The sequence below is a fragment of the Camelus ferus genome, chromosome 24 (genome assembly GCF_009834535.1).
Source record: "Camelus ferus isolate YT-003-E chromosome 24, BCGSAC_Cfer_1.0, whole genome shotgun sequence".
Taxonomy (NCBI): domain Eukaryota; kingdom Metazoa; phylum Chordata; class Mammalia; order Artiodactyla; family Camelidae; genus Camelus; species Camelus ferus.
The window spans coordinates 7748514-7763577 of NC_045719.1; the positions used below are offsets into that span (position 1 = coordinate 7748514).

Below are 15064 nucleotides of genomic sequence, written 5' to 3' on the forward strand. Positions count from 1 at the left end.
CAGCTGTTCCAAAAAGTCGTCATAAGACTGTTTTCCAAACTTGGGCCCAGGGACCCAGGAGGAAGAAAATATGAAACTAATAGACAGGAAAGGGTGTACACAACGAGAAAGAAGAAGAAATAACCATTCCAAAACAAAAGCCCTGCATTCAACACTCTAACAAATTAAGATTTCAAAATCCAATACTAAGAAACATTACCAGCAAAATCAACTGTTGGGACATATGTGTATTTATTTCAGGTACACAGCTTCGCTAAGACTTAAAATATATATATTTTGGATAATCAAAAAGAATTGATGATAGAGCATCCACTGAGAATAAGAAATTGTGAAACTGAAGCATTTCAGCAGACATGAAATAGGACAGTTTAATATGACTACTAATGGGGAGTCTTGAAATTGAAAAATATAATCATTGAAACCAAAGCACAGCACACAGAATTAAACTATAGAGTGAACATAGGTATAGATATAGAATGAGAACTAGGGATGAGTTCACCCGGAACACAGCACAGAGACAGATTTTTTTTTTTTTTGTTAACATAAAAGAACTGTTAAGAGCCATTGAGGTTAGATTGAGAAATTCCAGCGTATATCTAAGTAGGATTTCCAAAGAACAAAACGGAAGAGAATGATGGAGAAACTAAAGGACTATAGGAAGTCCTAAGCTCTTAGGTTAAAAGTGTGCTACAGCTGCCAAGCAGGATGAAGAAAGATGAATTCACACTTTGATACATTATGCTGTAATTGCAGGGATGAAAAGAAAACCTTAAAAGCCACCACAGTGGGGGAAAAAGACAAATATACTGAAAAGGAACAGGTTTCTAACAGATACCAATAATAAATACCAGAATACAGCAGAGAAATATTTAAGTGCTGAGAAAAAAGATAACTATCAATCTAGAATCTCATACCCAGCTAAATACACTCAAGACTGTAGATAAAATAAAGATGTTTTCATTCTAAGACCAGGAAAGCACACCACTCTAGGACTGTCATTTTGAAAAACTGTTAAAGGATGGTGTTTAGGAAGAAGGAAACCAAACCTGTAAGAAAGGAGTGGAAAACAGAAAGCAATTGTGAGCACAAACATTGAAAAATATTTCAATTTACTATTGACTGAAAATAAAACTGTCATAATAACTGATTTTTAAAAAAAAAACTTTAATGTAGAATTTAAGCTAGATAGCAGTATGGGAGGTAAAATCGTGTTTAATGAGTAATTTAGGCATATACTACAGTTCTTATAATCTTTAGGAGGAGAAAAGGAATGCTGGATAACTTTAGACTTTATTACACTAAAAGGGAGACCACCAAAAGAAAAAACTTGTAGGGAGTGAAATGGCAGGGAGTGAAAAGGGGGACAGGAAGGAATGTAGACAACTTTATAACTCCAACAGATGGCAGGAGGGAGGGAAAAAAAAAGAGAGTAGAAATAAATCTGAATATATCAGTAATAATTATATAAGCTGAATTTAATTTACTTAATAAGACAGATTATCAGATTGGATTTTTTAAATCCAGCTGTATTTATTAATCTAAATAAAACAAACATATAAAACTCTTTGGTTGAACAGAGACTTCAAGATCTTTACTTTACCCTATGTAGAAGAGGGGAGAAAATCCCAAAGCTCTTCTAGCTTAACAGAGAACCTTCCCAGAGATATATACCTTCCAGAAAGCCAAGATGTGAATTTAAATAATATCAGGGCAAAAAAGTTTAAAACAATACAACAACCAGTAAGAGTGATATATGTTTAGGAGTTAGAGTCACATTTCCCAGGACATGACAAACTCCGGATGTCTTAAAAGGGTTTTTTGGACATTCGACATTTCCAAGGATATTTTAATTGTATGTAGCAGCAGGATTATACATTTTCAGAGACATCTCCACGTTGGAGTGTCAGATCAGTGCCTTTGTGTCGGTCTCCTTTCACCACTTTATCAGAACTGGCTCCCTGAATCGTGTCTCCTCTACTGACTGAGCTTTCTTTCCAGCAGTGCAGGCAGCATGAGCTTTTAGGGTTAAGCACTGGAATTCATTAGGTAATGTTTTGAGAGAGGTGAAAGTAGCTTTTAGAAGCTTAAAACTTTACCATGTGGGAAAGAAAAAGGCACAAAGAATTGTAACAGAGAATTTAAGGCATATGATGTTTTGCATCTTCATTTCCCTCTTAAGTTGCCTCTTAAGCAGCAACTTTATCTTAAATTTCAACCTGTATGAGAACACTTCTTGTGCAGTCTCCATATTTTCCTGTGTGTTTCCAGTGTTTACCACTCAGTATCCAAGTGAAAATATTTGTAATGCATTACCTGTAGCACCGTTTTACAAGTTTTACTGCTCCACCGAGAGAGGCCTTCCAGCATCTCTGTAATACCTTACATGATGTTTTAAATCCCAGGATTTCTGAAAGAGCCATCATCCCATACAAGAACATTCCAGTCTGATGTTACTTTCCAGCTTACTTCTGGTTGTAGATTTGATAAGTGACAGAAACGCTCTGATTTTTCAGGGATACATTTCTTGCCAGTGAGGGCTAGCTTAAGTGAAATCTAAAGTCATATAATTATTTGGAGCATTATTCTATAGCCTGTCATTTCAGTGGTGAGCAGGTTTAGCGGAGCAGTCTTGTTACAAAGTTAGGTCTTTCGGCACTCAGAGCATGCAGCCCTAGCTGGTGGGAATGTCATTGCCCAGAAGCATTCTGTTTTGCTTACATGAATGTGGTCAAACTTTTCCTTAGGAAAGTCAGGAGATGTTGCAAGGATGATAAAAGCTTTATAGTTAGAGACAGGCCAATCATATGGCAACCTCAGGGAGGCACAGGTTCTGTAAATATAAAAGATGTTTTTCTAAGTTATCATACCTTCTTTCTTAAAGATGGAAGTTTCCCCTTGGAAAAAAATGACACTAATTTTCAGGGACCACCTTTTTGTGCTGCCTAGGTTATGACTGTAAACACTAGTTTCCAACAGTACGGGTCCCTTGTTAGCATAGCAGTATAATGCAGGGATGTCAGTTGCTCAGTGTAGGTAGTACTGAGACATCTGTACTGGGGGGGATGGGGAGGGAATACCTGTTCCTTAAGTTTAGTCCAGGATCGTACTCAGAAATTTTAAGGGAGGATTTCACCTCTAATTGTCCAGTTTTTCATACCATGTGAAGAGCACTGTATTAGAGGAATTTCTTCCTCAGTACTATGTAGCAGGTACAAGTAGAACCAACATTTTATATGTTTTGGGTGGGTGGGGGGGCTAATTAGGTTTATTTATTTATTTATATTTTTTAATGGAGGTGCTGGGGATTGAACCCAGGACCTTGTGCATGCTGATCTAAGCATGTGCTCTACCACTTGAGCTATACCTTCCCCCCAGAACCAGTGTTTTAAAACAGTGTTTTTAAAGTACCATGAGTGGTAATATGATGGTTAAAGGAATGAAGTTTTGCATCTTGAGTTTTCACAGAAAAGAGTATAGTGCCAATAACTAGGTGTGGGCTTCAGGGTTACCTGTTCCTTCCAATTACAGTTTAGACTCAACGACCAAGTGAAGGAGATCCGGGGGATACTCCGGAGCCAGCAGGCGTCAGAGTGGTTGCCCCATGGCCATGCATTGTTGATCCCAGTGTGGTCATTAGGCCGTTCCTGTTCATAAAGAGAAGAGAAGTAACAGTTCTTCCCAGTCTCTGCGTGGTGTGAAGAGCTCTCAAATAAGAACTTTGGGTCACTTTAAATACAAAAGTTTTTGGCAGAGACAAGCTATCAATATAGTGGTTCTGCCTTAAATTTTTTTTGTACTTTATGTATCCATTTGAGAGGCAGCCAATGCTGAGTCTTCATGTAGTGAAGGGAGAGACAGGCCTGCTCTTTTATGAGACGTACAACAGCCTAGTTAGGAACAAATGAAGTCAGAAGTAAGACCCTCCTATAGACAAATAGGCAGACTAACCACTTCCCTGTGATTTTCTTTAGTTTCACCAGTTGTTTCTTATGGGACCCCCATTAAACAGGTCTGGGAGGCTTTTGCACAACCCTGGAACACAGCTTGCGTTTTCCTCGCAACCAGAGAAAGAGCCAGCCCTTCAGAGAGTTCCAAGACTGTGCCATGAGGTTCCTAGAGGTTGTCACCATGATCTGAAATTTAGATCATTGATCTCTTTGCCCCTAGAGAAAAAGAAGTTAATAGCAAAAAGCCGTTAAACGGGTGAGATTGACATTTTCTTATAAATCCAAGATGGAAAGCCTTACACTTTAAAAATCATGTAAGCACTTAGCAGTTCTCAGCAAGATCAGAGCAGTGTTTTCCACTGGGGAACCTTGATGTAAATCAGTTAAATGGTTTTCTGTCTTGACACCATCTGGATCAATTGGTAGGGTTTCTCTCAGCTTTGATTAGAATGATTTGACAGACTTGATCTGGGCTTGGAAATAATCTAACACAGCATTATCTGGCACGGCAGCGTTGTCTCTTGGGTGGCCACTGGGGAAGTAACAGAAACTCAGCTGGCCTGTCGTTAATGTTGCATTAGGAGAGAGACCAAGTCTTCTGTTTACTGTAGATCTCACTGTCATATGAACTGTAGGCAATGTGTCTAGCCACTTTAGTTGAATTATATACAGACTCTGGGGTTAGTTTATTTTTCAGAATTCTCTTTTGATGCTTGACTGTCTCTGCTGAATCTCAGTCCTGTGGCATGAAGGCATTGATGAATCTTTAGGGTTTTACAAACTGCAATTTGTTTGAAGTCTTCTGCTGACACGCATGTTAGTTTTAGCATATGGATATGCTTCCACCATTCGAAAAGGCAGATGCAGTTACTGAAACTTTTTATATGATTGACACTTTTTACATGAATAAAATCAACCTGAAATGGTCCTCAAGATGGGAGGCATGAGCTGCCTTCTTTTTGTGACACTCTTGTACTCTGTGGACAGCTCTGAAGATGTCATTGAACGTAAGGAAAGTTTAGAGCATAGTCATCATTATTATTTTTAGAATCCCCTCTGTGTGAGTCAAGCCATGCTTATGCAAGCAAGATAAGAGAGTAAATAACTTGGTGCTGCCAAGCAGCCACTTAGGAAAAAATAAAGATATAGTCAAAAAAAAAAAAAATTTACCCTGCCAGTGTAGGCTCTGGATTTGGAACCTAATTCTGAAGAAGGGCAAAGTAAAAGAATTGGCAGAGGAGTTAATTGGTAAGATAAAGATAGGAGCAGAGGTACAATGAGAAGTGGCCGACAGTGCTGTTATTAGCCAGAATAATAGAAGTTAATCATAGCTGGGGGGCAGTGGGTGTAGCTCTGTGGTAGCATGTGTGCTTAGCATGCATGAGGTCATGGGTTCAACCTCCAGTACCACCATTTAAAAAAAAAAAGCAGAAACCTGATAATAAATAGACCTAATTACCTCCCCCCCAAAACAAACCAAAAAGTTAATAATAGCTATAGCAGAAGGACCATTAAAAATGTTAGCTCTCCTAGCGATGAGAGCTCTCATTTCAGTTCACAACGCTACGTAGTCACGATTTAACACAAAAACATGGAGAACTTAGTACACTTACCAATGTTGACAGACATCTGAGAAGAAAATGCTCTTGACAAGAGCAGTAATTTCTGCCATCTGGACAGAACATACAGAGGGCAAAGGACCTTTCACTGCCTTTGGGAACAGACCCCAAACCCAGACTTAATTTTGTTTCTCTGAGTTGATCAGGTTCCCTCTATTATATGTTAAGTGTTTAGTAACTTCAAATGTACTTTCTACTTGTTTTACTGTATCAAGCAATATATTTAATAACAGTATTATTTATTTCAAGTTTTAAAACTTCTTTTAAAACAATTTTAACATGTTTAAAAGTACATTAATTGGTTTCACCATCTTAATTTGAGCATTATAAAGAACGAATGTTTTTATATACAGTCAAAGAGAGTTAGGTCAAAAATACATAGGAATTGTATAGTGTTGTTAGGTACTTTTTCTTTTTTTCCATATCTGAATTTTAATTTCTTTAGAAGTTTCTTCAGGAAAATAGATTATTGAAACTTTACCAGTTAGCATAGGCGTGCTCTGTAGAATCACATAATTTTTAGTGTTGCCTGAGGTTTATGAAAACCAGTATGTAGATATTGGCTATGATAATAATCACAATTTAACTTATTGTTCACCCATGTTTATGTTTAAATAATCCTAAGTATTAGTATAGGAAACAACCTAATCTCTGTTGTTTAGGAAGTTCCATTTAATTTAGGCTTTTGAAGGCAGAAAAATCCTGATTTACTAAAAAATAGTATGTTTTATGTTAAATTTTAAGGGAAGTGGGATCAAAATTTAAATTTTGGGTATTTATTTTAGTGGGCAATATTAAAATCCTCTAATTTTCCTTAAAAGTATTAGTACAAAAGGGTTTCCTAAAGGCTTTCAATCCGTGACTGTACCTTTAAGTTACCTTTCTGCTGAAGAAAAAGGGCTGAGACGCAACATCTCCTGCTTGGCTGTGAGCACATCTTCATCTTGTAACTCAGCAGGGACACTGAGATTCTTAAACTAAAATTAGGTTTTCCATTTTTTTAAGAACCTACTTTTGAAAGGAAGTTTTAAAAAATTATTAGTAAGTAGGAATACTATTTATACTTGTGATTTAGTTTTTGTACAGTTGTTTATATATTCGTCTCAGAAACCAGATCTTTTATAATTCAGCTGAAAAGGTTATATGGGAAGGCAGCTGTGCCTGGTAGAAAACCATTTTACAGTTTCATCCTCTAAACCCTAATTTAGCATGTGTTTCATTTATGAAGATTAAAAGTTTAAATCATGGCTCTCTTAGTAAACAGAATGACTGGGGAACCTGTGTTTTCTCCCAGTCTGGGAAGAAGATAGATACATTTAAAGTATTTGGAGTTTTGGCATGATTTCTTAATTGAGGAGGGTCTTAGCAGCTCTCCAGGACTATATAAGAACTCAATGGTGCCTTAAAATAAGTGAGGAAAGGATTGTACACTTGAGAGATTTTATACTCTTCTAAAAATGTCTCACGATACACAATTAATCAGAGTTGTGCACAATATATTCATTCCTTTTACTGAGGAATATGTAACTCCTGCAGTCATACTGCTGTTGCATCAAAAAGACTACTGCCCACGCCTGTGCTCCCTGCACACAATTCAGTGGGTTTTCACTTAAAAAAGGAAAAAATGAGAGTAACTCAGTCAACAGGCAAAATGATTAAATTATTAATATTAAAGTGGATAGATTATTTTTATTAGAAATTATTAGGGAAACTGGAGATTTTATAGAAGCACTATTATTCCAAGGAAACATTCTAAACCAGCTCAGATGAGGCAAGTAGAAAGGCTCAGGAGTAAAACAGATTCACATTTGCACGGATGCTCTTGGCTTCCTGTGCACCAGGTTGTTATTGGTGTCTCTCTCTCCCAGGGAGCAGCAGCTTCCTTTTAAAGAGCTTTGCATCTTAGACCCTTCCCCTTCCCAGTGTCCTTGCAGTGCGTAACTAAACTTTGTAATTCCATCAGTTTGCATTAAGAAGGAAGAAAAAGTAGACCTAATAAGCTTAAAATTTATGTGGGAAAGAAAGAACGTGAGAAATCTAACCAATGGAATATGGAGCACATAATTTGCAACCATGGAGAATCAAGGAGGTCGCAATATTAGGATGGAAAGAGACATTCCGGGTGAATACCAACAAGAAGAAAGCTACATGAATACCAAATTAATTTCAGGCAAAAAGCAGAAGCCACCCAGAAGATAATCATGAAGATACCATGACCTTACATGCACTTAACAGTTTATTCTTAAAATATATTAAGCAGAAACTTGTACATTTATCAGAAGCTGGCAGATCCACAATTATAGTGGGATATTTTAAAGTACCTTCATCAAAAACTGATGGGTCAAGCAGACTGAAGATTAGTAAGTATATGGAAGATTTGAACAATTAAAAATTATAAGCTTGAGTTACTGATGGATCAAGCAGACCAAAATTAATAAGTATGTGATTAAGATTTGCACAATAAAAATAATCTTGATGTAGTATATTTGGAAACTTGAACACAACAAATAGAGCTAATTTGTTCTTCTTGAGTACATGTGGTACATTCATAAAATTCGACTGTGTACTAGGTCATAAAGGATCAGCAGATTTGAAAGATGCCCTGTCATGCAGAACATTCTCTGGCTACAGTGCAATTAAATTAGAATTATAAAAGGGATAGTTTAAAAAGAGGTAAATATATGGAAACATAAAAAGCATTCTCCAGGAATTAAAGAGGAAATCACGGTGGAAATTCTAAGTTTGTTACAAAGGTTTGTTATATAGCAAATTGTTAAGTATTTTATGTCAGGTGTATGGGTTACAAATAAGGTGAGAGGTAAAGAGAAAATTACCACTTTAAATGCAATAATGAAAAATTTAAGAGTGACATGAATTGAGAATTCAAGAAGCTAGAAAAGATACAGAATAAACCTCAAGAGAGAAGTAAATAATAATAATAGCACAAATAAATGAACTAGAAACTATAGAACATATCAGCAGAACCAAAAGCTTTGAGAAGAAAAATTTTATAAAAAGCTTTTGTAAAACTTCTTACAGACTAAGTCTGAGAAAAGAAAAAGTGAAAAGGTACCAGTAAACAAGGTTAGCAATAAAAATGGCAGTAATTGAAAATACGGAGATAGTAAAATGCGTTAAGAGAATATATTCTGAACTAATAAATGTTTAAGTCTAATGAAATAGTAATTCTGTAGAAAAGTTTAATTACCAAAATGGAGTCACAAAAATTTGAAAACCTGAATAAACTATTAAATAGTAATCAAAATGACACTTTTCAGATGACATTAGGCCCAGATTTTTGGGGGCACATATTATCAGCACTTCAAGGAATAGAGGATTCTTATTATAAATGAAAATTTTCAACCTTAGGTGTTTGTAAGCGAAAATTTGGACACAACCTAAATGTTCATAAGCAGGAGATGGGTGGTGGTAAATTATGGTATATTTGTAACATCGAGCTCTGTATAGTACCGAAAACAGGTAAGCTAGAGCAGGGGTCGGCACATCGCTTACAGCCTGTTTTTGAAAAAGTCTGTTGGTGCACAGCCACGCTCGTTCCTTCAGTGTCGTCTGCAGCTGCTTCTGCCCAGCAGCAGCAGAGGTAAGTGGTCAGGACGAAGACTGTCTGACCACAGAGCCTAAAATAATTTGCTGACTGACCCTTAACAGAAATTTGCCAACCCCTGGTCTAGAGCTGCATGTGTGTAAATTTTAAGAATAATCATGATGATGATGAATGAAAAATGGCTTATTGCAAGATAGTGTGTATCATATAGCTTGAGAACATGCAGAATACCTTGATGTATTATTTATAGAGGCCTCCGTATGTATAGTAGCATCAGACCCATGCCGGCGCTTACTACCGTTGTGGAGTGAAGTCGTAGAGGGGCTTCAGCAGTTTCAGTATTCTGGTTCAGCAAGTGGGGAGCAAGTGGAGATGGCAGGACTTGACAAGTGACTGGACTGTGGGCTGTGAATGTTTTATTGCCTAACTGTTCCCTTTTGAACTTTAAAAAATACTTCATACTTTTCTCTGATGTGTTAATAATGACAAATGAGTAAGAGTTTAATTAATGAGAATGCTCTTAATATTTTGTTTCGTACCACAGATTCTTAAAAGTATTTTGTGTTAGAGTAACAGAAATGGAAGATTTCATACTTCAGTTTAATTTTACCAGGAATACTGTTTTGTTTTTTAATTTCTTTTATTATGAAAAGTTTCAGATGTGTAGAAAGCACTGTTTATATGTATGATTCATCGACAGAAGGGCACGTGGGGTAACTAGGAGGGGTAACCTGAGCTTTTCTAGGTTTAGAATAAGCAGGAAGGCTGAGGCCTGGGCAAAAGGTGCAGTAAAAGCTAAGGATGGTAAAAGGCCCTTTGTTCAAAAACAAAGACAAAGACAACAAAGAAATACTTGACCCACTGCATGACGCAAATGTTGTCACTTAAAAAAATAACCGAAGAAAAGTAAAACTAGCACATATAATGGAAGAAGGAACACGATTGAGTCTTTCAGCTTTAGTCTCACCTCCTGTTAACTAGCTGTATAACCCTGAAGGGTCATTTTTAACTTCTCGGGCCCTTGTTTCCTTAAGGAAAATGTGAAGAAACAGTGAGCTTCAATGATCGCACTAGTCCCTTCCCACCTCTGATTTAGTATCCGGTGACTCCTGTTTTCAATCTGTTGTTTCTATCAGAAAACCCCATATATATATCATCCAACATAAAACAATAAATGTGGTAAAGGGGCTCTGAGTAAGCTCAAGGTAGATGAAAAATCATGAACAGCAGCCATTTCTTCAAGCCAGGAGGCCCCGTCTTCTCTCCAGACTGAAGTCCGTGGGGTCTTCCTCGCCTCAGTCTCTGCGCCTCCTGTGTCCTCCTCCTCGCACGCGCTCCAGCTTGAGGTGTGCTCCTGTGGTGCATAGAGATTGCTTTTTCCAGGAAGGCTTCCCAGAGTAGTTTAGGCAAACTGGTGGATGGTGGAGCCTCTCGGTGCACTAGCCAGCAATGGGGAAAAGCAGACTTCGTTGGGAAAATTGGTGTTTTGTTTTGAACACGAAATCTGATCAGGCGCGTCAGCTGGACACTCAAGTAGAAATTAGTAGTGGCTTCTTGAGTGTCCAGATCTGGGATGAGGAGGGGGATCTTGGTCGGGAGCGTGATGCTTTGGTAAGTGCAGGGGGCTTGAAGCAGTTGCTGTGGAGAGTGAGAGCAGGGATTGCTGGTTAGAGACGCAAGTTCTCAGGCAGAGAGAGCGACAGCAGCGGTGGCCGCTGCACGGCCGCGTGCCTTGTGTTCTCTCAGGCACTCCCCCTGCAGCCTAGGGTGGACTCCTCGGTGTTAGTACAGAGAAGGGAACAGTTGGCTTGATCCGCGTGGCTGTTCTGCCCAATAGATGTGACAGAAGTGTGGGATAAGGGTGTTAAGGAAGTTGGCAAGAAAATGGTTGAAGAGATAGACCAAGAAATCTAGAACAGGGGCCGGCTGACTACCGCCCACAGGCCCTGGCCCACTGCCTGTTTTGTGTTGTTTTTTTTTACACTTTAAATGCTTACATAAGTACCTAAATAATATCAATAATATGCCTCTTTTGACTCACGTAGCCTCAAATGTTTCTTTCCTGGCCCTCTGAGGAAATGTTTCTGTCCGACTCCTTATCTAGACTAAAATAGGATTATAGTAAAAACAGGATGAGACTTAGAGACAGGCCAAGGGTTCAAGGAAGTTAAGGTCTCAGTAAGGTCTAGATACTAGATCCACTGGGACATTGGAGTGTGAGACCTGGAAGAGGAGGAGGTTGCAGAGAGAGGATTGTGAATCAGAGATTTCAGGGCCGGGCAGATGTGAGTGACCGCCAGGTCAAACTGTGGCCGTGGTAGTGGGGGACCAAAGTAGAGGGGCTGTGACCATCAGTGGAGTTGAGGTCAAGGAACTGAGGGCCCAGGTGTGGGGGAGTGGAGGGAAGGGAGCCTGGGAGCATGCCATGCAGCTTGCCAGTTTGGGACGGTTAATACAGCAACAGAATCAGATTCCTAAATCAAGCCCCTAAAGGTGAGGGAAACCCAACTGGAAGGCCAATAATCATTTAAAAAAAAAAAAAATGGAGTTTGCTTGAGCAAGAGCCAGTATGGAAGAAGTGGCTGGTGAGTAAATGGCCAGTGAGTGTTAGGCCACTGTAGGGTCAGGCCCCCCAAGATGGCTGTCCTCCTGCTCTCTCTACCTCCTGCTCCACCTACACCTACTCAGGTGACTGACCTTCCTATGTACCTGCCTCAGGCCCCAGCTAGTGACTGTTCTAATCTTTAGATCAGAACATCTCCCACCTCGAGAGCTTATCGCAGGGGGCAGTGAGGGGCGGGGCGTGCCCCTCTGCTAGTTTCCCTGTAACCAATGAGTCAACCTGACATCAATTTCCCCTGTAACTGGTGACCTCCCCCCTGCTCAGCAAAGACTGCTGCCCTGTCCTGCCCGCCTCTGCCACACACGGTGGGCTGTCACTCCAGGACCTTGCTTCAGACATGTAAGATTCCCCATCCATTAAACCGTTGTTTCTCCATCTCGAGGCTGGGCAGGTACAGGGCTTGTAGGCCTGTGGGGTGCAGCCCAGCATCAGCAGATGGAAGCATAGCACGTGACGAGCCACAGGAACTGGGGACAGGAGCTGGACACCGATTCTGAAGCTGTCAGGTGTCTCACGGGTTATGTGTATAGAAGAGGCACTTCCCTTGTTGCTTCAGGCCTAGAGGGCAGGACCGGCCGGCAGCTCTCCCTTGCGCTCTAGGGACAGGATCAGTGATGCCTTCATCTGTGAAGTCATTCTTACAGGAAGACCAGCAGGTGGCAGGGCTGCTGAAAAGCTTCCTGATTAATGCACTCCAAGTCCTTTCTAATCGAGATTCTGTGATGATACAAGTGTGATACAGTTTTCCCTAAAACATAAAAATCCATTTCATTCACAGATGATCTTTCACCTCTGCTTCCTTCTCATGTGCTTCTTACTGAGCTCTGGCTGCTGCAGGCACTTCTGGGACCACAGAAGTGAGCAGCGCCCCCTCGGTGGTGTGTGGTTTACCCATAGGGACCTCTCCTTTAGCCATTATTTCTTTTTATCTGGGAAAGTGGCAGCCTTACTTTTACTTTTTTATATTTCTTCTTCTGTCCTGACTTCAAGACCACAGATATAACATTACTATCTCAGCGTAAATATTTTATGGCATAAAAAGTTTAAGAAATCTAAATGAAGTCTTGGCTACTCTGTCCTGGGGGTCGTGCAGTAATGCCTCACAATGCAGTGAGTCCTCAGCAAATGTTTTTTGAATCGAAACCTTCCATTTCTGTACTAGCATAACCTGCACCTTTAGGTGGAACTTGAATTTAATGCGTTGTTTTGTGTGTGTGCTTGTTTTTTGAATAGTTGATGGATTTACAACTGAGCGACAGTAATTTCCGTCGACATATCCTGTTGCAGTATCTCATTTTATTCCAGTATCTCAAGGGGCAGGTCAAATTCAAAAGGTAAGTTAGTATGGGTAGTAACTGGTTTATGAACAGCAGCGAAGAGAACGACTTGCTATTGTATTTTTCCCATGTATCAGGCTCATTTTGTGCATCAGGGTCACATCCCTGACACAGTTCGTCTGCAGCAGTATTAGATAACCGGGGCTTTTGTTAGAGATACTAGACGTTCAAGTATTTGCTGTAGAGGAATGGCATTGACTAGACCTACTGTCGGTGGCTTTCCTGCTGAGCGCCGGGCGTCCTGGGAGTTCTCGGCGTATTGGTGGGCGGAGGTCTCTGCTCCCAGCTTCCATCACTCCTCACCTCGCTCACATCTTCTCCAAACCTGACTTACAAAATAAGCCAATAGTACTTCTCTTACCAGGCGTGGGACTGTCTGGGACGTTAGAACTGGGTTGGGGGGGGGGACCTTTGAAGCATGGAGGCGTTCCAGTTTCTTTGGGGTTTCAGAAAACCTAGGCAGGACCCCGACTGGCAGGCTGAACACCTCCGCCTGCAGCGCAGGCCGGCCCCTCTCTTCTGTCCATCACTGAGTGGAGCTCGCGGGTACTGGATGGGGTTGCAGGTGCGTGGAGCCATGCTGTCGGCTGTGTGCAGAACCTGGCTTTCTCCCTGCGGGTTTTGAATCCCACCTTCATCACTCACTAGCTGCAGTTCAGCTTCCAGACGTGTGACTTGAAGATAACATTTTTTGAGTGCCTGCCATGTGTTGTGTTGTCCTTCTAGCTGCCGTGGAGGTTTGGAATAGCAGAGTAGAAAGATCAAGGACTCTGAAGGCAGACCTAGGTTTGAATTCAAGCTTTAGGCTTTGAGCCTCTGTAGTCCAATATGTGCACACGTCCTTGTTTTGAGAATTAAATGAATAATGTTATGTAAAGTTCTTAGAGCCTGCACATGGCAGTCTGTCAGCAGTCACTGGGTGGCTATAAAGCACCTAGTATCTAGTAAGAGCTAAGTTAATGGCAGCTATTGACAGTTTGGGTTTGCCTTTAGCCTTCTCTAGGGCTTGGGGTTCTTATTCCTTGTATTTTTACTGCGTTTTAAAGGATCGTAGCATAACTGATTAAAATGCACATCTGGGAGAAGACTATGTTAATATTTTCTCTGAGGTTTTTGTCCTACATTGAACATCCTGTTTTAGGAAACATTCATTGCTCTGTCATAGTTAACCAGATTGATTCACTGGATGTTTTATTCCCCTTTATACACCTTCATGTCTTCAATCTTAACCATCTTATCTGGAGGATGAAGTGCAAGAACTTTGTCTTGTAACCTCATTGTGATTGTTCATGGTAACTGTTGACACTGTTTACAGTTCATTTATCTGTTACATGCTTTGTGTTTCTTCAAGACAGTATATAAAATTGAATGTACGTTGTTGTAACTCAAACATATTTTTATTGCTTTGTTTCCTAGTTCAAACTATGTTTTAACTGATGAGCAATCACTCTGGATTGAAGATACTACAAAATCAGTTTATCAAGTAAGTTCATCACGCAACAAACCCATGATTGAACAAAATGGAAATTTAGAATTTTCTTTGTTTCAGCCCCAAATAGGAAAATAAGGATAAAGTTAAGCTCAGGTACAAGACCACAAACACTTCTTGGTTCTCTGCCTACAAACCACTCCTATGATGCAGAAAGTTGTTGAAAGCTTAGTATATTCTTTCTAATCACAGCTACTATCTGAAAACCCCCCTGATGGAGAAAGATTTTCAAAGATGGTAGAGGTACGTGTTTTCTATTTACAGTCTTCTTAGCACCAAGTAGAGTTTCAAAAGCTTCATTATGCAAATGTAATTTGTTTTTCCCAGCATATATTAAACACTGAAGAAAACTGGAACTCATGGAAAAATGAAGGCTGCCCGAGTTTTGTGAAAGAAAGGTAATATATATTCATTCATCTCAAGCAATGAGAAGTCCATTTCAAAATATAGTTTGATATGATTATTTTACATTACAGATATGCAT

The 15064-nt window shown here is 39.8% G+C and overlaps 1 protein-coding gene across 3 annotated transcripts in view; it reads left to right on the forward strand.

Annotated features, from left to right (window-relative positions):
• THOC1 (THO complex 1) overlaps window positions 1-15064 on the forward strand; it is a 43807-nt gene that overhangs the window by 22270 nt on the left and 6473 nt on the right. For all 3 annotated transcript variants that reach the window (XM_032467211.1, XM_006194453.3, XM_014567462.2), the window contains 4 exons: window positions 12988-13088; window positions 14508-14574; window positions 14773-14823; window positions 14908-14978. In XM_032467211.1, coding sequence (XP_032323102.1) covers window positions 12988-13088; window positions 14508-14574; window positions 14773-14823; window positions 14908-14978 — 290 coding nt within the window. The remainder of the gene's footprint in view (window positions 1-12987; window positions 13089-14507; window positions 14575-14772; window positions 14824-14907; window positions 14979-15064) is intronic.